The sequence below is a fragment of the Pimephales promelas genome, chromosome 9, assembly GCF_988280905.1.
Source record: "Pimephales promelas chromosome 9, fPimPro1.hap1.1, whole genome shotgun sequence".
NCBI lineage: Eukaryota > Metazoa > Chordata > Actinopteri > Cypriniformes > Leuciscidae > Pimephales > Pimephales promelas.
In genome coordinates, this window is record NC_142777.1 from 619,734 (window position 1) to 642,720 (window position 22,987).

The 22,987-nt window shown below is 40.6% G+C and overlaps 2 protein-coding genes across 3 annotated transcripts; both read left to right on the top strand.

Moving 5' to 3' along the window:
• Window positions 1–997: 997 nt before the first annotated feature.
• tcirg1b (T cell immune regulator 1, ATPase H+ transporting V0 subunit a3b) lies at window positions 998–16,606 on the top strand. The gene is made up of 20 exons (XM_039653721.2): window positions 998–1,182; window positions 2,444–2,563; window positions 2,862–2,940; window positions 3,893–4,029; window positions 4,399–4,494; window positions 4,598–4,786; window positions 6,683–6,765; window positions 7,449–7,542; window positions 7,791–8,003; window positions 9,130–9,280; window positions 9,365–9,504; window positions 9,624–9,781; window positions 9,866–9,956; window positions 10,057–10,175; window positions 12,439–12,652; window positions 12,906–13,019; window positions 13,229–13,309; window positions 13,723–13,843; window positions 13,971–14,142; window positions 15,972–16,606. Exons 2-20 carry the CDS (start codon window positions 2,447–2,449, stop codon window positions 16,063–16,065), a joined length of 2,463 nt encoding a protein of 820 aa, XP_039509655.2. The 5' UTR covers window positions 998–1,182; window positions 2,444–2,446; the 3' UTR covers window positions 16,066–16,606.
• Window positions 16,607–17,480: 874 nt separating this feature from the next.
• Window positions 17,481–22,316, top strand: mrnip (MRN complex interacting protein). Of its 2 annotated transcripts, XM_039653752.2 has the most exons (7): window positions 17,483–17,670; window positions 18,729–18,788; window positions 18,916–19,016; window positions 19,505–19,562; window positions 19,645–19,766; window positions 20,179–20,266; window positions 21,795–22,316. In XM_039653752.2, exons 1-7 carry the CDS (start codon window positions 17,611–17,613, stop codon window positions 22,200–22,202), a joined length of 897 nt encoding a protein of 298 aa, XP_039509686.2. In that variant the 5' UTR covers window positions 17,483–17,610; the 3' UTR covers window positions 22,203–22,316. The 2 variants fall into 2 exon arrangements, with proteins under 2 accessions (XP_039509688.2, XP_039509686.2); XM_039653754.2 differs by lacking the exon at window positions 19,645–19,766 and having other exon boundaries at window positions 17,481–17,670; window positions 19,512–19,562.
• Window positions 22,317–22,987: the final 671 nt, after the last annotated feature.

The window sequence follows — 22,987 nt, forward strand, 5'->3', positions numbered from 1 at the left end:
AAACTCAAGGGGGAGGCAAGACCATGGAGTGGTTTGATTGTAAGGAGTATCTTGTACCGGTAGCCAATGAGGTCTGCGCAAAATCAGAGTAATGTGGGAAGACTTCTTTGTGTATGTAGCCTAGCTGCGCAGTTCTGAATATATTGGATTTTATTTCTAGTTGGGTAAGCCATAGAAAAGAGAATTGCAGTAGTCAAGCCGTAATGTGATGAAAGCCTGAACCAAGGTTTCAGGCTCTGCATCCTTGAGTCCTACACCCCTCACCTGCCATATATTTATTGAAAACACATTTTACATTTCATTTTTATATAGACAATCCAATATGTATTAGCCAAACTTCTTTCTTTTTGTCTTTCTTTTTTTATATCTTACTTAATCCAGAGTCATGTATTCTGACTTTATATGGCAGTAGTCTAAATCATGATGTCCACAAAATAAAAAATCAGCTGAAAATGTTTTCAACATTGATAATAAATTATCTTAGAATGGTTTTGAAGGATCACGTGACACTGAAGACTGGAGTAATGATGCTTTGATCAGAGGGATAAATTACTACCTCAGATCATAGATTGTAAAACGCCTCAGATTGATGATGAGACGCGGTGGTCACTGGTCACGTGACACTGCATGGCGGCTACTCGGACACACTAACCGCAGTCGTTAGTGATGTAGAGATTTAAAATTAATATCAAAGATTATACATAAAAAACAAACGTGAGACAAAAAAAAAGAGAAAAGAAAGATGTCTAGATTTTTGTAGGGAGTTTAATGCAGGATTGAGCTGTATGAGCCGCACAGCGCCCCCTGGAGGAATACAAACTTTTAATTCCATTTCGCAAAAATCGCATATTTTTTACATTCTGATAAGACACAAGGCAAAATGTTCAACATGTAAATCACAATACAACATATAAATTATAATAGCATGAATTAATAACAACCTCTGTGTCTCTGTCTAAGCTCTACGCGCTCGTGAAGTCACGTGATGAGCGTCAGTAACGTGACCGTCTGCAGAAACGGGAAGTTGGGGAATGTGATTCTGAGTAACTTACAGCTGTGCTAACTGTGGCATATTCCTTCATGAAGACACACTGTGCGCTCCGTTACAAGACCTTCATCGCCAAGGGATAAAAGCCAGTCTTTGTTGGTGTCGTCGCTCCTGTGTCGGTGTTTTATCCTCCGGTAAGTTTGCAGATCACATTGATTGTTTACACTGGGGTTTTCTGCGCTCGTGACATTGTTCGATACAGGGTCGACAGTTTCCAGTCTTTTAACGTCATATACGCTTTAGTTTTATCTTGATCAGTCGATGATGAAAACCGCTTTTTACGAGGTTTCATGCTTCCAGGAAAACGAAAATGAAACTTTATTGTGGAAATAATAGATTGTAAAGTAACTTCGAGACACTATAAATGACCCAATATAAACTGAGGGTTTTTAAAACCGGTCCTCGTTAAAGTATTTCCCCGTATAATGCAGCACAATTGCTCCAGAAAGAGGAACTGAAGCTCTGATTTGTATTTTCTGTCAGAACCTGTCATGATGATGCGCGTGATCAGGGGATCACATGATCCACATGTCACCTCTAATATCAAACAGAAACCAGGTGTTTATCAAATATGAGTTTATGAGCTGTGTGGAGGCCGTAAGTGTGGCCCAAATGCACAAGTTGAGTAGCTGACACACACCACCCTTCAATGTCCGGTTAACATCGAGATTATAGATGTAAAGATTATATGAATGAATAAGAGGAAGTGTATACTTAGATGCTGCAACAGGTTTTTGAATTCACTTAAAAATAGTCCTGTGGCGTGACCATAGTGAGTGTGTGTGTCACTCAAAGTTTGTGGTGCTTTAGATTGATTTATAAAATGTCACACATTCCATGTAGTCTCTCAATTAAAATGAAAAGTTCTTTATTGCTTCAATGGTTTCATGAAGAACCTTTATTATGATCGCTGGAAGTTTCTTTGGGGAACTAAAAATGAGAAAACCACCTCTATTCTTTATAGCGGATAACAATAAAGTGATGTTTAAAGCAGTGTTAGAGGAAGTGTAACCTCTCTCACTGCATGTCGCTGCATGAAATCATCATCTGGCTGTTTTACAGTACAGATTACAGTCGAGATTACACACTGTATTCTGAAATATTCCTGATCTCTCTGAAGGCTGTAGTTATGAGTATGACACAGTAGAAATCCCTCAAAGAGGAACACACACTCTCATCACACACTCACTGACTCAGAGCAGAAGAGGAACGCGGATGTGTCCAGATGTGTGTGTGTGTGTGTGTGTGTGTGTGATTCAGCTGTTGTGTCCAGATGTGTGTGTGTGTGTGTGTGTGTGTGATTCAGCTGTTGTGTCCAGATGTGTGTTTGTTTCTTAGCTGATGTGTCCAGATGTGTGTGTGTGTCTCAGCTGATGTGTCCAGTGTGTGTTGCAGGTCATGGGCTCTCTGTTTCGCAGTGAAGAGGTCTGTCTGGTGCAGCTCTTCCTCCAGTCTGGATCCGCCTACAACTGCGTCAGTGAACTGGGAGAGCTGGGAATAGTGGAGTTCAGAGATGTGAGTATTTCTGTTTGCTTCTCTCTGTCGTTCCTGAAGGGGTCTTATGATGTTATTTTAAAAGATTATCATCTTGTTTATTAAATGTGATCGAACAGGATTACATGCTGATATGCTAAGCTCTTTAATTTAGCAGATTGAGTACATGCACAAACAGAGTTAAGGAGAGAGAAACATTAGAAAGCATCATATGAGCCCTTTAAGAACGCCCGTGCTTCATTATCATGTCTTATAAAGTGACTTTACATTACACTGGCTTGCTGATGTTTGAGGATGATGTTTGTAATCTTGATCACAGCTGAATCCAAACGTCAACGCATTCCAGAGGAAGTTTGTGAACGAGGTGAGGAGATGCGAGGAGCTGGAGAAAACCTTCGGTGAGTGTGTGAGCCGAGAGCGCACGCCGCATCTGATCTGGCAGCGCTAGAGTTCAAATTCAAGTTGATTTAATCACTAAACTATTATTGATTTAGGTTATTAATAAGTGCAGTTACTAATAATAGTACATGTTTGCTTATTGAAAATTTGACAGTAATGCACTGAGCTCGAATTGAGATGCAGATACAATTAACTTTTATTAACAACAGTAACAAAAACCTGATTTTTGTGGGGAAAAAGTCAATCTTCTCCTTCTCAATCTTCTCCTCTCGCTGAACTGATCGCCAGCTTCAGTGATTATAAAAGGAAAGCTCTTTAATTGTTTACTGTGTAATTCAGTCATAATATGAAGAAAAATTTTGTTTTCATGAGACTTTGACCTCCTACTTTTTTTCCATATTTTAGGGAGGGGACATTTAGTTAATAGTTGGTTAATAAGTGCTCCTCTGCTGCCATCTACTGGTTATAATGTGGTTTTGTTTTTTGCCACACTGTTAGTTTTAGATTAGTTTAGTTCCTACAGCTGTAAACTTTTAGTTTTACAAATCATCACATTAAAAATAGCATTAAAATTTACAGCTTTGAAGTTCTAGAAAAAGTGTGAAGTAAAAATTGCTTGAATTTCACCCTCAAAATGCGTTATACTACGAACTCGAGATGAAAAATGTAAAAAAAAACAACAGATTTCTCCCACAATCCCATGGTGCTTCAGTTGCTACATTAAATCCATGGTGAATGTGGTGATTTGTGGATTGAAAAACTTTCTTTACTTGAAGTTTTCGTTCTTTCATGGCACAGCGCTGAGTTTGAATGCTTCCCTCTAGATCTCGCAGCACATTCATGTTATTAATACTGCGCCGAGTCCAGACGCTTCTCTCTGGATGTCCCAGCGCCGTAGGTCCGGTAGGTTCGGTATTACAGATTGTTAAGCTCTCGTCTTCTGTGTTGTAGTGTTTCTGGAGCAGGAGATAGTGCGCAGTCTGTCCCAGACGCCGCAGGCCCCGATCCCGGCCCCCCCGGCCCCTCAGCCCCGAGAGCTGCTCACCATCGAGGAGGACAGCGAGCGCCTGGCCCGCGAGCTCAGGGAGGTCTGGACGCCACGATTAACGGCCGCACTGAAGCGGTTTTAAAGCTCCCTAACATTGTTTTGGGGTCTGCTGTGATTGGCTCACGTGCATCAAACACACTTCCATGGGCCCTGTCCCATCACACACTCTTCCAGCTGTTCAGCCAATGAAGACCCCAGTCTGGCACATGAGTTACAAACCTACATGGCTTGAGCTGGAAGTGTGTGTGATGTTCATCTTTATGTTTTGACGGACTGTAAGTCCAGTGCATGAAGTGTCTTATGAAAGTGTTTTTAAGTGTCCTTGTCTCTTTAAATCTCCCTAATTTTATCTATTAAGGGTGTGTGTTGTGCAGTTGTCATGTCTCTGAAGTGTGTGTGTGTTGTGTAGGTGTCCAGGAACAGAGACAGTCTGCGCTCTCAGTTCACTCAGCTGTGTCAGTACCGGGGCGTCCTCAAGCAGACTCACTCGCTCACCGCATCACAGGTGTGTTCTGCTCTTCTCTCACACACACACACACACACACACACACACACACCTGTGTGCCCGCTCAGTCTGAGGTCCTCATGTGTGTGTGTGTGTGTGTCAGGGGCCGCTGGTGTCGTTCGAGCCCGCTGCTCTGGCGGAGAACAGGCAGGACGTGCGGCTCAGCTTCGTGGCCGGCGTGGTCCACCCGTGGAAGGTGCCGGCCTTCGAGAGGCTGCTGTGGCGCGCGTGTCGGGGATACATCATCGTGGACTTCCATGAGATGGAGGAGAAGCTGGAGCACCCCGACTCTGTGAGAGCCAAATCATTTATACATATTATACGAGTCATCTTGCAGGAGAGAGAATGAGTAAGCACTCACAGTCTCAGGTGCTCTTCGTTTCGGAGTCACACTTGTTATCTTCCCGGTCAAAAGTGACCGGACACCTAAAAATTAAATTTCCTCCATCCCAGTAAAACCAATGCAATTTATTTTTGTTCTATAATATTTATTCTTTGTAATTTAGTATTTTGAGACAATTTGATTGAATTTATTAATATTTATGCAATATTTATGGTCTATTTTTGCCATGGAAAAAATACTATATTTTTCTATATATATAATATACATTATTCTTTTTTTCAAAAAATTATTAATGCAGTATTTTAGTTTAATATAGAGTCTAGGCCTTCAGAAAAAAAAATTTTTTTGAAGAAAATTAGCACCATCTGGTTACAGTATAGAGAAAAAGTGTAGAATCATGGTGTAACCACTAGATGGCATGTACAGCTCTCTATGGAGAGGCATGTGAATTCCCCAGATGTTTATGAACACATTTTATTTTTATTTTTTTGTGGATTTGAATATATAGTTGAAACGAAACAATCTCAAAAACTATTTCTTATTAAAAAAATGTAAAAATTTAAATAAAAATTTGTGAAATTTTTTATTTTTTTGTCAATTTCCCATTCATTTCCTATGGGTCGGTCATTTTTGACCAAAGACCACAAGTGTGACTATTTTTTTACGACCACTTAGCCTGCTCGGATCATGACCTCAATTTTTTTTTGTGTTCACATACCCAATGCCATAAAAGTCACCAAGTTTCGTAACATTTCGATGAAGCTGTGATTTTTAAAAATTCAAAACAGAAATTTTTTCGCTCAGAAATGACCAAAGAGCACCTGAGGGTTAAAGTAAAGTTGCTCAGAAGTGCTGATCCGGTTGGGTCAAATCTTGAACGGGTTGTTAAAAAAATAAGCATTCTGAAATCGGATTGGATCACAAAACACAATCTTGGTTTGATCTGGATCAGATCGGCAGTTTGTGTTTGTAAGATAACTTTGATTTATAAAAAGCCTAAGGGTGGATTTCAGGATCAAAAATGTAATAACTTTAAAACAGGTAAAAATACAGCGGTATCATGTAATATAAACACGTTTATAGTTTTGTTTTGCTTCGGATTAGTTTAACCGTTAAAATAATAAAGTAGAGGCAGACGTCAGGCTTCATATTCAGCCATTCAGTACAGTAAAGTAAAAAAGAGATATTCTGGTCCTATAAAATAAACAGCTGTCAATATCAAACAAAATAATATATTTATATTTATTTAAGTGATATACAGTATAAGTTGGGTTGCATGTTTAATATCTGAGATTATATGTGACCCTGGACCACAAAACCAGTCACAAAGGGTAAGATGTATGCATCCATGGACATATGGTTTGTTAGGATATGACAATATTTGTCCGAGTACAACTATTGAAGATCTGGGGAATCTGAAGGTGCAAAAAAATCGAAACATTGAGAAAATCAATTTATATATATGTATATATATATATTTTTTTGGGCATAAAAGAAAAATCTATAATTTTGACCCATACAATGTGGAACTTGTGAGATTTAATATTTAATATATTTAATATTTAAATCTGCATGTTTGATTTTTTTTAACCTTTTATAAAAGGCATTTTTTTCTCAAATGGTTTTAAATAATTCTTTTCTTTTAATTCTTAAATTTGATCAATACATTTAATTGGAATATTAAGAGACTATAGGGCTGTTACCAATGAAATGAAATAATGTACACTGAAAATTACTACTGCATTAAATAATGTTATGAGATTGTTTTAAATATTTTTTGAATATACAAATAACATGTACAGTACAACCTTGATTTATAAATTTTGTGAAATGATTGTTTCCCAGGGCGAGGATGTGCAGTGGACCGTGTTTTTAATCTCGTTCTGGGGAGACCAGATCGGGCAGAAGGTGAAGAAGATCTGTGACTGGTAGGTGATCGGGAGATGGGGGTTTTGGAGAAAGGTCAAAGGTCATATATGGACATATATCAAAGAATTTAAAGAGAGTCTAATTTGCAGATCTATTGGATCCTTGAAGAGTCATATAAAACATTAGAAATCCTTATGAGCTTTTAAAGGGATACTCCACTTTTTTTGGAAATAGGCTCATTTTACCACTCCCCCAGAGTTAAACAGTCGAGTTTTACGATTTTCGAATCCATTCAGACGATTTTCTGATATTTAGAAGAATATCAGTAACCAGATCGTTTCTGGTCTCATTGACTTCCATAGTAGAAAAAAAATATACTATGGAAGTCAATGAGACCAGAAACTGTCTGGGGGAGTGGTAAAATGAGCCTATTTCCAAAAAAAGTGGATTATCCCTTTAAGATCTTATTATAGTCAGTATATTTTTTGCATGTTCTCTGAGTGTCTCTAATGAAGTGATCTCTGAAAAAGCATTTAATCTTCCTAATCCAGTCATCAGCAACTGAACTAAACACTGAATAGTTATGAACATTGCGGAAAATTTTAGCTTTAAATTTTAGCTTTTTTAGCATTGAATAAAATTTAGCATAGCATAAAATTTTGAGAGTTTAAAAATGTAAAAATGTGCTCTAGACTGTTTTGTCGCTCAGACATGACTGTGTCTTGTGTTCCACGTCCTCCAGCTTCCACACACAAACGTTCCCCTACCCGGAGAACCAGGCCGAGAGGGAGGAGACCCTCAACGGGCTGCGAGGGAGGATCGAGGACATCCGATCCGTGAGTATGATCCCTCACTCCTCACATCTGGCTAATGCAGAGACGTCAGGAACACACTTTCTGAGCCGGACAGAGTCGCAGAAGTGTGACTGGATCTAATAAGGGAAACTGTGAAACCCCGAGTGTTACGAGTTCAAATAATAAGGAAGGAAGAGGACAGGGTCAACTCAACACAATCGAAACAAAAGTCACGCGTTACAGTTCTTCAATATATCAACACAATACATGATGTGTGTGTGTGTGAGCAGGTGATGGGCGAGACGGAGCAGTACCTGCAGCAGCTGCTGGCCCGAGCGCTGGTCCGGCTGCCCGAGTGGATGGTTCAGGTGCAGAAGTGCAAGGCTGTGCAGACGGTGCTGAACCTCTGCAGTCCCTCCGTCACCGACAAGTGTCTGATCGCAGAGGCCTGGTGTCCCGTCAGCCAGCTCCCCGCCCTGCAGAGCGCCCTGAGAGAGGGAGGGGTGAGCAATCACACACACACACACACTCACACACACATCCCGTCAGCCGGCTAACCACCCTGAGAGAGGGAGGGGTGAGCACCCACACATTACTTGTAACATTTTCATACATAATATATATATCTTCAAAAATATTGTAAGACATGATTTGTGTTAGAAAGCTGTATTCGTGATGGGCGTAAATCATCATGAATATTGATGTGTTTCACACCTGGAAAGATAAAGACCTAAAGGAGTAGTTCACTTTTGAAAAACTTTTGCTGATAATTTACTCGCCCCCATGTCATCCAAGATGTCCATGTCTTTCTTTCTTCAGTCGAAAAGAAATGAAGGTTTTTGATGAAAACATTCCAGGATTTTCTCCATATAATGGACTTCAATGGGGTCCAAACGGTTCAAGGTCCAAAAGACAGTTTCAGTGCAAACTGTTCAAAGGGCTTTAAACGACTCCAGACGATGAATAAGGGTCTTATCAAGCGAAACGAGCGCTCATTTAATAAATAAATAACAAAGTTTAAGTTTTATAAGCTCAAATGCTCGCCTTGCTCAACTCTTCTGTTTGAACTCGTTCATCAAAATGAACAAATCTTTTTCCGGGTCAATTCGTTCGTTTCGTTTGTTGAATCAAGCAAATGACTCGGAAAAAGAGTTGTTCATTTTGATGAACGAGTTCGAACAGGAGAGTCACGAACGCGCGTCACAGAACAGAGCAAGGCGAGCATTTGAGCTTATAAAACTTAAACTGTGTTATTTATTTATTAAATGAGCGATCGTTTCGCTTGATAAGACCCTTATTCATCGTCTGGAGTCGTTTAAAGCCCTTTGAACAGTTTGCACTGAAACTGTCTTTTGGACCTTGAACCGTTTGGTTCCCATTGAAGTCCATTATATGGAGAAAATCCTGGAATGTTTTCATCAAAAACCTTCATTTCTTTTCGACTGAAGAAAGAAAGACATGGACATCTTGGATGACATGGGGGCGAGTAAATTATCAGCTAAAGTTTTCTTAAAAGTGAACTCCTCCTTGATGGCCCTATCATGTGGGATTGGGAGGGAACTATAAACAAAGAATGTGGAGAGATTTACAGAATGACTTTTTTATTGTTTTATTTATTCTCTCTCTCAGAGGAAGAGTGGCAGTAGTGTGGACTCGTTTTACAACCGTTTGCCGGCCACCTCTTCCCCCCCGACTCTCTTCCCCACCAACGCCTTCACTGCAGGATTCCAGAACATCGTCGATGCGTATGGAGTGGCGACTTACAGGGAGGTGAACCCAGGTAACACACACACACTCACTCTCTCTCACACACACATACACACACACCCCGTCTCACACTCCCGCCTGTTGTGTGTGTGTGCAGCTGTCTACACCATCATCACGTTCCCCTTCCTGTTCGCGGTGATGTTCGGGGACGTGGGTCACGGCCTGCTGATGGCACTGGCGGGTCTCTGGATGGTTCTGGAGGAGAAGGATCCAAAAATGAGGAAAAATACCAATGAAGTAAATATACGACACGCTTTCACAATACTGGAATCTCTGAATTTCACAACACTGAAACTTCTCTACAAAAAAAATGTAAACCACATGTAAAAATGATTGTTTATTTGTGTGTGTGTCAGATCTGGAATATGATGTTTGGCGGCCGATACCTCATTCTGCTGATGGGTCTGTTCTCCATCTACACCGGAGCCATTTACAACGAGTGTTTCAGCAGAGGCCTCAACACCTTCTCCTCAGGCTGGCACATCCGGCCCAATGCAGAGCACTACAACTGGACGTACGTCACACACACACACACACACTGACCAGTCCTCAGTCATATGGTAAAGTATGCAAGTAAAGTCTGTTTGTCTGTGTGTAGTGAGGAGACTTTCCGAACGAACCAGTATCTGGTGCTGGATGCCAACGTCACCGGCGTTTTCACCGGGCCTTATCCTTTTGGGATTGATCCCGTAAGTCCGACAGACGAGTGTGTGAAGGACGCTGCCGTACCCTGTTCTGCTGTTATACAGAGTAACATGATCCTGCATGATAACTGTAATTCTCCCTCAGATTTGGGGTCTGGCCAACAATCACCTGACGTTCCTCAACAGCTATAAGATGAAGATGTCCGTCATCATCGGAGTCATCCATATGACCTTCGGTGTGTGTTTATCCTTCTTCAACTTCACGTGAGTATGCTTGATGTTTGTGTGAATAAGGGCCTTCCTGTCGTTACAAACCTAATGACAATATTGTCTTGTATACCACGAACGTCTGTGGGATCCACTGTTTCGGACGGCAACTTTGTATCTTACAGTGGTGTGAATAAGTTTTGACCCCCATGCTAAAGTTGCCTAAAAAGAGGAATAAAAAATCATCTTTTGGATATTGATCTTAATGCCTTAAATAGAAAAATGAGGAAAACTCCAACCTTTAAGGACACAAATTTTCTTTGTGAATGAATAATGTCTCATAAATAAATAAATGTTTTTCCTTAAAATACAGGGTGCATAAGTCAGGACACCCCTATGTTAAATTCCCATAGAGTCAGGCAGATTTTTATTTTTAAAAGCCAGTTATTTCATGGATCCAGGATAATTTGGATAATTTGGCCTTTGGGATTAAAATATCCCCACATCATCACACACCTTTACCACACCTAGAGATTGGCATGGGGTACTTTCCATAAGATCATCTTTCAATGCAAATCAAACCAGCTATTAGGCTAACTGAAGTAAAACCATACCAATCTCTAGGTGTGGTGGAAGGTGTGTGATGATGTGGGGATATTTTAATCCCAAAGGCCAAGGGAACTTTATCAGGATGCATATTATCCTGGATCCATGAAATAACTGGCTTTTAAAAATAAAAATCTGCCCGACTTTATGGGAATTTAACCCTGACTTATGCACCTTGTATTTTAAGGAAAAACATGTATTTATTTATGATGCATTATTCATTCACAAAGAAAATTGGTGTCCTTAAAGGTTGGAGTTTTCCTCATTTTTCTAATTAAGGCATTAAGATCAATATCCAAAAGATGACTCTTTTTAGGCAACTTTAGCATGGGGGTCAAAACCTATTCACACCACTGTATGTTCCACTGAAGGTCATTTTAATATTATTTAAATACCATTATAGTATGTATTATGGTTTTATTTTTATATTTTCAGTTTTCTTTTTGTAATTTTGCCTTTTTTTATAAGCTTTATTTTAATTATAGTTTTGTTTCAGTAATTGTAATACTTTAACTTATTTTATTTATCTTTATTATTATTTTTTAAGAATTTTACCTAACGTTTATTTTATTTCAGCTTTATTTCAGGTACAGAAAACCATTTTTGATAGTTTGATTTCATTTTACATAGCAATAACAGCGCTGGTCGTACATGTTTTAAACGGCACTGATGTCTCTCAGGCACTGTAATAGCCAAACACTTGCTTTGCTGCCTTATGCTTTAACCCTTGTGCTGCATTAGATTTTTAACACTGTTGAGTGCATTAAGGACCAAAAATGGCCACATATTAAACATTGCCTAAAATATTATATATTATTATTATTTTCCACTTTTACCAAGTTAAATCTTTTAACCAGCATCCGTCCTCATCATAACTACCAAAAATGTATTCAATTTCAGGATTTTAACCCTTTAATTACCAGTTTTGTTTGCGAAACCATCGATTTGTATAAGATGAAAAAACACAAAAATTCAATTATTTTCAATAAACTAAATGCAAAGAGAAAACTTTAGATTTGGATTATCACAGTCCCACTTTGCAAAAAATCCCACTTAGCGCGTTAGAGACCAAAAATGGCCACCTATTAAACATTGCCTATTGCCTAAAATAAGGTGCATTTCCACCCATAGGGAATAAATATGTAGTGACGTCATCTGGTGGAATACACTATGTAATGCAAATATAATGCTTTTGCTTCAAAATGAAAGGATGTTTGTGCAAAAATCATGTTTCATGTATTACTGACAGCCTCAGATTTAAACAACGTTTTAATGGGTTTCAATGGGCCATTTTTGGTCTTTATGGTGCTGAGTGTTACTATTTGATCTACACAGTGTGTGTTATACATATTTTGCAAAATGGGATCACATTTTTTACATGTATCCAAAAAGTCACAATTTTGCCAAATGTCATACCATTTGCATTAAAACAGCCAAAATGGTCAAAGAAATTAAACTGCAAAAGACCAAAAATGTCCCTAATGCAGCATAAGGGTTAAAGTCATCCGCGCCATTTCCCTTTACAAAGCATGCCTTTTATTTGATTTCTGTCCAAAGAATTATCACACTTTCAATGATCAGGTTCAAGATTTTTTGGATAAAGTCTCATTGGGAATGAACATTTCCTACTGAAAAAGCAGCTCTGAAAAATCTTTTTGTTACCATTCGAATCATAAGTCATGTATGTGGATCTGAACCAACTCTGTTTCTCCAGACACTTCCGGGACATCGGCAGCGTGTTCCTGGTGCTGATCCCGGAGCTGTGTTTCTTGCTGTGTCTGTTTGGATACCTGATCTTCATGGTGGTGTATAAGTGGGTGGTGTTCGGGCCGGTGAACTCTGACTCCGCCCCCAGCATCCTCATCCACTTCATAGACATGTTCCTGTTCACGGAGAACAAGGACAACAAACCGCTCTACACGGGACAGGTGTGTGCTTGCTGGGAAATCACATAACCAGACTCTGAGAAAAAAGTGTGCTCCGCTTTATGGTTTGTTAGATCCGCGGTTTACATCTGTAATTCTGTACAGTGTATTTTCAAACAGAAGTGAGGACTGGATATCAGGATCTTTACGTCTTGTTCGAGTGGCGCAAATGCAGCACTTCAATAAACTAGTTTCCGGTTTTCCGTCTGAACATCTTTGAACTTTATTCATGAACTGATCGGGTGTGTTTATGTAGATGGTGGTGCAGAAGGTTCTGGTGGTGGTGGCTTTGCTGTCGGTTCCTGTGCTGCTCCTGGGGAAGCCGATGCAAGAGTACATCACACACCGGATGAAGAGGACTCAGCCCTCAGTGAGCGCTCATTCTGAATATACTGTTTACTCTTACAGCTTTAGATTTTTCGTCTTTAGTTTTTTGGGTTGTGTGTGTGTGTGAAAGACAGCATAGTCAGAGTGTGTACAGTGAGTACAGCAGCCAGTGTGAGTTCATTGATAGTGTGTGTTCAGTTAGAGTGTGTGTGTGTGTGTGTGTGTGTATAACTATACTCTGGTCTTCTGTAGGGAGACAGGCGTCCTCTGCTAGCAGAAAACGGCTCTATTAATGCGCACCAAGGAGAGGAGGATGCAAGAGGAGAGGAGGAGGTGAGAGGGAAATCTTCATTTATTAATCATTCATTTAACTATTTACTTTTAATGGTTCATTCAAACTGATTAGCAAATCATTAATGATAATGATGCTCTGGAATCGAATATAATGATTAGATTGAACTGAAGCACAACTGGACCTGCCTGCCTGAAATTCTCAATGGATGCACTGCAGCAAAGTTCAAGGTTTTTAAACTTTTGGTCCCATGGCTGATCTACCATATATAAATAACAGCACCATGGTCTAATATTATCATAAGAAAGATTTGCGTCACAAATAATCATACAGGTTTAGAACCACATGAGGATGAGCAAATGATGACAGAATGTAGATGAACAGTTCCTCTGATCTGTGATGTATGATCTCCTCACTCTTTGTGCTCTGTGTTTTCATCTACCATGTGTGTCAGGAGTTTGATGCGGCGAGTGTGTTCATGCACCAGGCGATACACACCATCGAATACTGTCTGGGCTGCATCTCCAACACCGCCTCCTACCTGCGGCTCTGGGCGCTCAGCCTCGCTCACGCCCGTAAGTGTGTGTGTGTGTGTGTGTTTCAGAGCTGCTATTGCCTGTGAGGAGCATCTCCTCGTGTGTTCGTGTGTTTCCCTGAAAACATTGCCTCTGAGGAGCTTGTCCATGTGTGTGTGTGTTTCAGAGCTGTCGGAGGTGTTGTGGCTGATGGTGATGCGGATCTCCTTCCAGCAGCTCAGTTATATGGGCTCCATCATCATGGTGTTTATATTCGCTGCGTTCGCTGTGCTGACCGTCTCTATCCTGCTCATCATGGAGGGACTGTCCGCTTTCCTGCACGCTCTCCGACTGCACTGGTGAGAGACACACACTCACTCACTGACTCACTCACTGACTCACTGACTCACTCACTGACTCACTCACTCACTCACTGACTCACTCACTGACTCACTCACTGACTGACTCACTCGCTGACTCACTCACTCACTCACTGACTCACTCACTGACTCACTCACTCACTCACTGACTCACTCACTGACTCACTGACTCACTCACTGACTCACTCACTCACTCACTGACTCACTCACTGACTCACTCACTGACTGACTCACTCGCTGACTCACTCACTCACTCACTGACTCACTCACTGACTCACTCACTCACTCACTGACTCACTCGCTGACTCACTCACTCGCTGACTGACTCACTCGCTGACTCACTCACTCGCTCACTGACTGACTCACTCACTGACTCACTCACTGACTCACTCACTCACTGACTCACTCACTGACTCACTCACTCACTGACTCACTCACTCGCTGACTCACTCACTCGCTGACTGACTCTCACTCACTGACTCACTGACTGACTGACTGACTCACTCACTCATTCGATGACTGACTCACTCACTCACTGACTCACTCACTCGCTGACTGACTCTCTCACTCACTGACTCACTGACTGACTGACTGACTGACTGACTCACTCACTCACTCGCTGACTGACTCACTCGCTGACTCACTCACTCACTCGCTGACTGACTCACTCGCTGACTCACTCACTCGCTCACTGACTGACTCACTCACTGACTCACTCACTCGCTGACTGACTCTCTCACTCACTGACTGACTGACTGACTCACTCACTCATTCGATGACTGACTCACTCGCTCACTGACTCACTCGCTTGCTCACTGACTCACTCGCTCACTCACTCACTGACTCACTCACTCGCTGACTGACTCTCTCACTCACTGACTCACTCACTCATTCGATGACTGACTCACTCGCTCACTCGCTCGCTCACTGACTCGCTCGCTCACTCACTGACTCACTCGCTCACTGACTGACTCACTCACTCACTGACTGACTCTCTCACTCACTCACTCACACAATCAGTCACTCACTCACTCACTTATGCACTCACTCACTCACTGGGTGTGAGAGTGAGTGAGTGAATGAGAGAGTGCGTGATTGATTGTGTGAGTGTGTGAGTGAGTGAGTCAGTGAGTGAGTGAGTGAGTCAGTGAGTGAGTCAGTGAGTGAGTGAGTGAGTCAGTGAGCGAGTGAGTCAGTCATCGAATGAGTGAGTGAGTCAGTGAGTGAGAGAGTCAGTCAGCGAGTGAGCGAGTCAGTGAGTGAGTGAGTGAGTCAGTTAGTGAGTCAGTGAGTGAGTCAGTCAGTCAGTGAGTGAGTGAGTGAGTGAGTGAGTCAGTCAGTGAGCTAGTGAGTGAGTCAGTCAGCGAGCAAGTGAGTCAGTGAGTGAGTGAGTCAGTCAGCGAGTGAGTCGGTCAGCGAGCGAGTCGGTCAGCGAGTGAGTCGGCCATCGAGAGAGTCAGTCATCGAGTGAGTGAGTGAATGAGTCAGTCAGCGAGTGAGTCGGTCAGCGAGTGAGTCGGCCATCGAGAGAGTCAGTCATCGAGTGAATGAGTCAGTGAGTGAGTCAGTGTGTATGTGAGTGAGTGAGTGTCTCGCTCACTCGCTCACTCACTGACTGACTCCCACACACACTTTCACTCACTCACTCAAACACTCACTCACATTAACCCTGTAAGAAACAAAGTTGCATAAAAACATCTAAACAAGCATTGCTAGAGCTCTATCAATCAGAAACACTGCATCTTTCACTGTTTATTTACATGTGTTTACTTCGAGTCATGTGATTCATTGCGCTCTCTCTCTCTCAGGGTGGAGTTCCAGAATAAGTTCTACAGTGGCTCTGGCTATAAGCTCAGTCCGTTTGCCTTCTCGTCGGGATTCAGCGGCTCCTCCCTCAAATGACCCATGATCCTCCTCTGCTCACGGGACTCACAACTGTGCTAGCATCACTAGCGAACTGTGCTAGTGTCACTTGGCTGGGGCCACAAAACATTTTACATTAATTTTTATATTTTAAACATGAATACAACTGTACAAAAAGACTCAGAGTTGAAAGTGTTATGAATCCACATCCATATCTGTGACACTTTGCAACTCCGGATCCTGACACTTGAATCTTTTAGTTGAGTGGACGTGATTTTAACTGAAGAGCACAGATGAGATAAAGTAGTTTTTACATGATCATTGAGACATTATGATGACAGCATCTAGTGCAGACAGTTATGACATAATTTAGCAGTTATACATGTTGATTTCTGCTTGTTAATCAGTAGGTTAAGCGTCTTGATTTGCTTCGTTACTCAAAGGGAATAATCTTGCGTCCAGCTGCTCTTTTATTGTTGCTTTTCTGTTATTACAATGAAACTTGTTTTAATTTTGGAGCTGAATCACTAAGTGCTTACAGTGACATTCGCTGATCAATAAAGACCAAAGTCTCTCAAAACACTGTGTGTGTGTGTGTGTGTGTGTGTGTGTGTGTGTGTGTGTGTAATAGTGAAACTTGCAAGGTATGTGTGTGTGTTTCAGAGTGATATAAATTGTCAAGTGAATCTGTCAAATTATCTGAATCGCTACATCCATCAGAGTTTATAGCAGAACTCATACACATGATCAGGGAAATGAAACAGGGTTGGTATCTTTCAGGGATGGTCCATCAACAATAATAATAAATAAATATCCTGGATTTGCATAATCAAAATATACAATTACTCTGAAAAGAAAAGCATAATATTAAGGTTAAATCATTTCCTTAAATGTGTCATCATAATGCATCAAGAATTTTGCACTTTTTTAAGATTTATAAGTCTAATGGAAGAAATAGATGTTAAATTCAGCAAGAGGAAAGTGCAAAGGAGACTCAAGCCAGTTTTGAATGAATTTTGCATACAAGATAACGAGATGAACATATTCAAGGCACAGCAGTGTCTTCATGAGGAGAGATAACAGGTGTAAGTGTGGTCACATCAGCCGGGCTAAACACACAAGTGCCCAAATCACCCCAAATACTACAATTACAAACTAAAAGGACCCTTGTTTCTTCAACAAAAACACAAAAGAAAATGTGTTTAGAATATAAACATAATGTTTAGAATATTTAGAAATGGATGAGTTGGTCGATTTCATGAAGGATTTTATAATGAATTTCCTTAATTTTGTTGGATACGCTAAATGTACGTGGTAAAAGCCAATTAAGCCATGCCTTTCTCTAATTTACATGTACAAAACAACCCAAAGAAATACCCCTAGAGTCATCTTTCTCTTCACAGACACACACTCTTTCGGTCCTCTAGGGGGCGGTGCACTCTTCTGATGTCACTTCCTGCTCGAGAGTGACCCGAAGAAGAGGAAGTAAACAAACCGCGGGCGGGAAACACACAAATTAGCTCGATCTTTTATACGAGTGGAATAAATGTACTTTTATTGTCCGGACTGTAGAAACTAGTCAACATGGTTCAAGAGTTTCATGTTCTGAGATGTTTCTCCTGTCAAACCTTCCAAGTTCAGCAGGTAAAGTTAGCGTTTATTCCCCTGTCCACTTTACCTCAGGATTAACGTTATATCAGTTCTTCAGTTCCAGATCCGTGTGATTAAAGCTTCACTAAACAGACTGACAAGAAGCGCTCTTACTTTTGATATTAATAAAGTCTGAGCTCTAAAATTGTGTCCGTTTTATATTGACGACGTTCATTCGTTGACTTGAATAATAACTCTAGAGGGACGTTTTGCTAAATCATATATGCGCTGTAGCAGCTATATTACTTTGACATGATTATTGTATATATATGTACATTTAGCGTATCCAACAAAATTAAGGAAATTCATTATAAAATCCTTCATGAAATCGACCAACTCATCCATTTCTAAATATTCTAAACATTATGTTTATATTCTAAACACATTTTCTTTTGTGTTTTTGTTGAAGAAACATGGGTCCTTTTAGTTTGTAATTTAAATATATCTGTCATAAGTTTTTATGACAGGCACTTCAATTTAAAATTAAGTTAAAATATTATATATATATATATATATATATATATATATATATTGGAGTGTTATTATATATATGTAAAAAATAAATGGATTTTTGTAGTTTACAGTTTTATCTTAAAAGTTCACCCAAATATGTAAATTCTGTCACTATGTAGTCTTCCTCATGTCGTTCCAAACCCGTAAGACCTTCGTTCATCTTCAGGACACAAACGTGGATGTTTTTGATGAAAGCTGAGAGGTTTCTGTCCTCCATTGACACTCTCCGCAACTACCACTGTCATACCGTAATCATGCGACTCCTGTGCTTTAACCTCAGCTTTATCACCAAGTGCTTTGTTTGCGCAAAAAAGACACAATTTACCACTGTATTTACAAAATATTAATCTCCACATGCATGAATGAGAGCATCACGACACATGCAGATCATAATTTTCATTTCAGGTGAACTAACCCTTCTTTATAGAAATGTACATGTTAATTAATCTATTAAATCTATCTACTGAAATGGGTTTGTGATGTTGTTGTCTCTGCGAATGATTCTGGATCTCAGTGACGAGTTTAGACTTCTCCTGCAGGTGAAGAAGAGCAAGAGATGGGTGTGTAAAGTGTGTGGAGAGAAGCAGTCGCTGAAGAAGGTAAAGAACACAGCGTGACCTGGCGCTGTGAGTCCCCGTGTGTGTCAGCGTGCGCTGTGTGTGTTGCAGGAGTTTGGTTGGGGGGTGGCAGTGGACTGTAGAGTGTGTGTGTGTGTGTGTGTTGCAGGAGTTTGGTCGGGGGGCGGCAGTGGACTGTAGACGGCATGTTCAGAAGCTCAATGCTCTGCGAGGACGACTGGAGGACACACACACACTCGGGTCACAGCGGTGAGAAACACAACATATTTCGGGGAAATAGCGAGGAGATATTTATAGTGTGTACAGTGATGAATATGGCGACGCTGACTCGTGAATCCAATTATCATTAAAGAAAGTTTTGATATATATACATTCTGAGGTAAACGCTATATTTCCTGTCATAAAAGGTCAATTCTCTGATATTTTAAGAGTTTCTGAAGTGTGTTCCTGCCTGTCTGTCTGCTCCACACTGATCAGAAGATAATTAACATGTAAACGTGGTTCTGTTAATCAGTTAAAAGTTTGTCGAATTAATGATTTTTTTATTTGAATGATTTGATGACATCAGGACAGTGTAACATTCGCTTCTTCACCCCAAAAATATAAAACAATCATTTTAATACAGAAACTCAAAAAAATCTCATCATGACTGTAAAATATATTTGTTAATGAATATGAGAAAGAGCGTGCGATTCATGTCACGTGACTGACCCTTCGACTAACTCACTGTTTTAAAGGGAACAGGAGGATGAGGAGGATGAGGATGAAGGTCCGGATCAGGAGAACGCATCTCAGGTAAAGCTCTGATGGAGGTCATCATGAGGAGAGAAACTACGGCTGAGAAACGGTGTGTGTGATGTTCCTGTGGCTGTGACAGGAAGTGTGTCATCATGTGAGCCGCTGGAGTAAATACACACCCGAGGCTGCAGAGGAAGAGGAGGAGGAAGAGGAGGAGCAGGTGTACACACACACACAGAGGTTCAGGAGCCAGGGAACCAGGTCCGTTTCAGGTCATCATGTGGCCATCAACTCTTTCCCCGCCACTGACCTGAGCTCAGTCTTTACAGCTGTTATACTGCAGGGGGCGCTGTCACCACATCACAACACCGCAGATCTTTCATCATCACTCTGAATCAGACTTTGACACAAGAGCGATTCCTCAGTTTTCTGCTCAGAATGCTCATGACAAGCAGAGGCTTTGCTCTTTCTTTAATATTCAGATATATTTATACAAGCAAATATTCTGGATGTCGTGAAAGTTTTGTGAATATGACCAGAACCGCTGGCGTGGAAAGAGTTGAAATTAGTAATAAAAACAGGATTTTAGCACAAAAAGCATCATGGGACATGTTTAACTTGTCTTGTGTTGTCAGAATGGCAGTGTTTAACGCTGATTCGTTTTTGTGAACAGAAAGAGGAAGAAGAGTTCTGGCCTGTACGGTGTGTGTGAGGAAGAGCAGTCCTGGACCCGCGGCTCGGGGTTTAAGAGGCCGGATCTGGTAACACACACACACACACACAGAAAAGCATACATGTTTTTCAATCAGGTTAAACTCTGATTAGTCACTCAAACCTTTTTCTGAACCTCACCGTCGGTCGCACACATCAGCCATGTTTGTAGTTTAACACTTTTTACTTGTGTTTGTAGTTCCTCCTCCAAAGCACAATGGGTTGTGGGTAATATCAGCAGTTACAGTGATCACGGATACGTGTGTCTGCATGGGTTCACAGCTTGTGTATGTGGAAAAAGTACCAAAAAGAAGAATAAGTAGTGGGGTCTACTATTATTATATAACAGTTTTATATATATATTAGGGCTGGGTAATAAATATCGAATTCTCGATATTAATCGATTCTCATTTTTACGAACCGATATCGATTCTTAAATCTCAAGAATCGATTAGTCATCCTGTTTCATTTGAATGAATGGGTCATTGTATCGCGGCTGCACGCATCCAAAAAATCGCAATAATCTTTGTCCGTTGTTACTATTGCTATGAAACAAAGTCTCAATTTTCAAATTACGCCCATTTTCTTTAGAAACTCAAAAACATAAATAGCGTTTTGTCGCTGTGGCGTGAGATCGCTCTGGAGAAGCAGCAGCGCTGATCTCTCTTCCGGCTTAATAATACCAGTCACAGCGCCAAATAAACATGAATGAGCATCTGAAAGTGTGTTAAAGATAGAGTACAACTTGTCCAAATCCGGATCATGTCACATTGATTCACTCAATCAGCGTTTCAACCGTGGAAAGACGTCAGTTAAACAGCTTGTAATCAATGTATCGTCATATTTACCTCAGAAAACCCACATAAACTCGTTAGTCAGCTAGAATAAATAACTCTAGAGAGGAGCATTTTGATAAATATATACACCATATTACATATGCATGATAATCTTAATGTTCTTCAATATTTAATGCATATTTGAATAAATCTGGCAAGTTTTTATGACAGTCACCATTTAAATGTTTATATTTCATATAATCTTCATATTATAAAAATAAATAAGTGTAATTTAAGTGTTTGTATAGCTACAAAACAGTTCATTATTACCTTCATATTAGGCTAATGAAGCCTATAGGCTACAACTAGACTCCCATAGTTTACAGCATTAGTTCAGAGATTTGATTTCCTTGAGAAAAATGGCCATTTATTGCAGCCGATATCCAAAATAATCAATATTGAATTGAATCGGAATCGAAATCGAATCGAATTGCGAAATTTGTCTCAATACCGTGCCCTAATATATATAAATATATGTACAGGGTATAGAGAGAGTTGATGTTTTTGGTAATTGTGGGTATTGTTTAAACCCTTTGTTTCCATTAAAGAGTTGATGGGAAGTATTATATGTAACGTGTGTTTGACCCTGGGTTAGTTTAGTCAGGTCTACTCCTCAACGGTTCCAGTTAAAACATGGTCTCTAATATTGATTAAAACCGTCTGAGGACTTTCCACACACTTACTCTAGCCTCACACACTGGTTGGGATGATAGTGACATTGAGTGTGACTTCTCTATTGCAGCGCGACAGGAGGATCAGTGCGGGGTCAGATGATCTCCCAGCATCCCGTCCGGCTGTTCACAGCTCCACACACACGCTGGAAACCCCTGTGGCTGCGCCTCAGAGGACCGAGACGAACTCCAGGTGGGACAGGTTCCTCCGAGCGGCTCCCACTCACCCGGACGAGGAAGAGGAGGATGAAGCTGATCCTGACACACTGATGGCTTTTCCCACAGGATCTCCTGCCGATGACCAGACGAGTGTGTGGGGCATTCCTGCGGACCGACCTCTCTCCAGTAAAACCAGCAGTCACACACACAAGCCTGCAGGCTCTGCACACACACACACACTCTGTGAACGGGCCAACACCCCAAAGCTTTCTTACAACCCCCTGTTCCTCACTGATGAAGACTTCGACGACACGTTTTGAAGGATAAGATGCATTGTGTCTGAAACATTTACTTTTAAGGGTGTTTAACGAACGAAGTTATGAGATGTTTCAATGTTCTCTTCAATAAATATAGCGATGCATTGGATCCTTGTATTTATAGCAAAAAGTGCGTTTAGGAGGATGATTTAAAGGGGACACATCATGAAAATCTGAGAAGTGCTATAATCGTATGGAGTTAATATTGTGCCATATTTAAACAAACGAATCCAGCGTTTTGCAAACAAACAAATGTGCAAGTACAAAGCTCAATTTGAGTGAAAATGCAGAGGAGTAACACACATGCGTTGTATCCTGCAAATATAAATAAATGAGCCAAGATAATATTTCACAAATAAATACAAACCATCCTACAAATTGCATGTAACCTTTCAACAAATACCAAATCTAGTGCATTCAAATGCATATCTGTCTGTTATGATTGTGAGACACTCGACTTTTTAGAAGATCTCTCGGCTCGATTTTCTCACTAATTAGCTCCTCCCCCTTTTCTAATAGCCAATAGCGTTTAGTTTCCTCACAGACTGACAGCAGCACGGGAGCGAACCCGAGCATGATTCATTCATAACCAGCGTACAGTTGAGAACAGAATAAAACTTACAAAAACACAGGAGGCGGAGCTTCAGATTCTAGAAAGCCTGTGATTGGAGAAGCTGAAGTCTGCAGTGATGTCATAATCCCTGATCCATTTTAGCGGAAGTCAGAGACTAAGATTCGAATGCTTATATCTCCTAAATCTGAATTTTGTTATTGTTTTGGAACACCTT

Coding starts and splice junctions, on each gene's coding strand:
- mrnip (XM_039653752.2), top strand. CDS start 17,611: ATGGTTCAAGAGTTTCATGTTCTGAGATGTTTCTCCTGTCAAACCTTC. Junction 17,671..18,728: donor AAACCTTCCAAGTTCAGCAG/GTAAAGTTAGCG, acceptor CTTCTCCTGCAG/GTGAAGAAGAGCAAGAGATG. Junction 19,017..19,504: donor CACACACTCGGGTCACAGCG/GTGAGAAACACA, acceptor ACTGTTTTAAAG/GGAACAGGAGGATGAGGAGG.
- tcirg1b (XM_039653721.2), top strand. CDS start 2,447: ATGGGCTCTCTGTTTCGCAGTGAAGAGGTCTGTCTGGTGCAGCTCTTC. Junction 2,564..2,861: donor GAATAGTGGAGTTCAGAGAT/GTGAGTATTTCT, acceptor TCTTGATCACAG/CTGAATCCAAACGTCAACGC. Junction 13,020..13,228: donor TGAAGAGGACTCAGCCCTCA/GTGAGCGCTCAT, acceptor GGTCTTCTGTAG/GGAGACAGGCGTCCTCTGCT.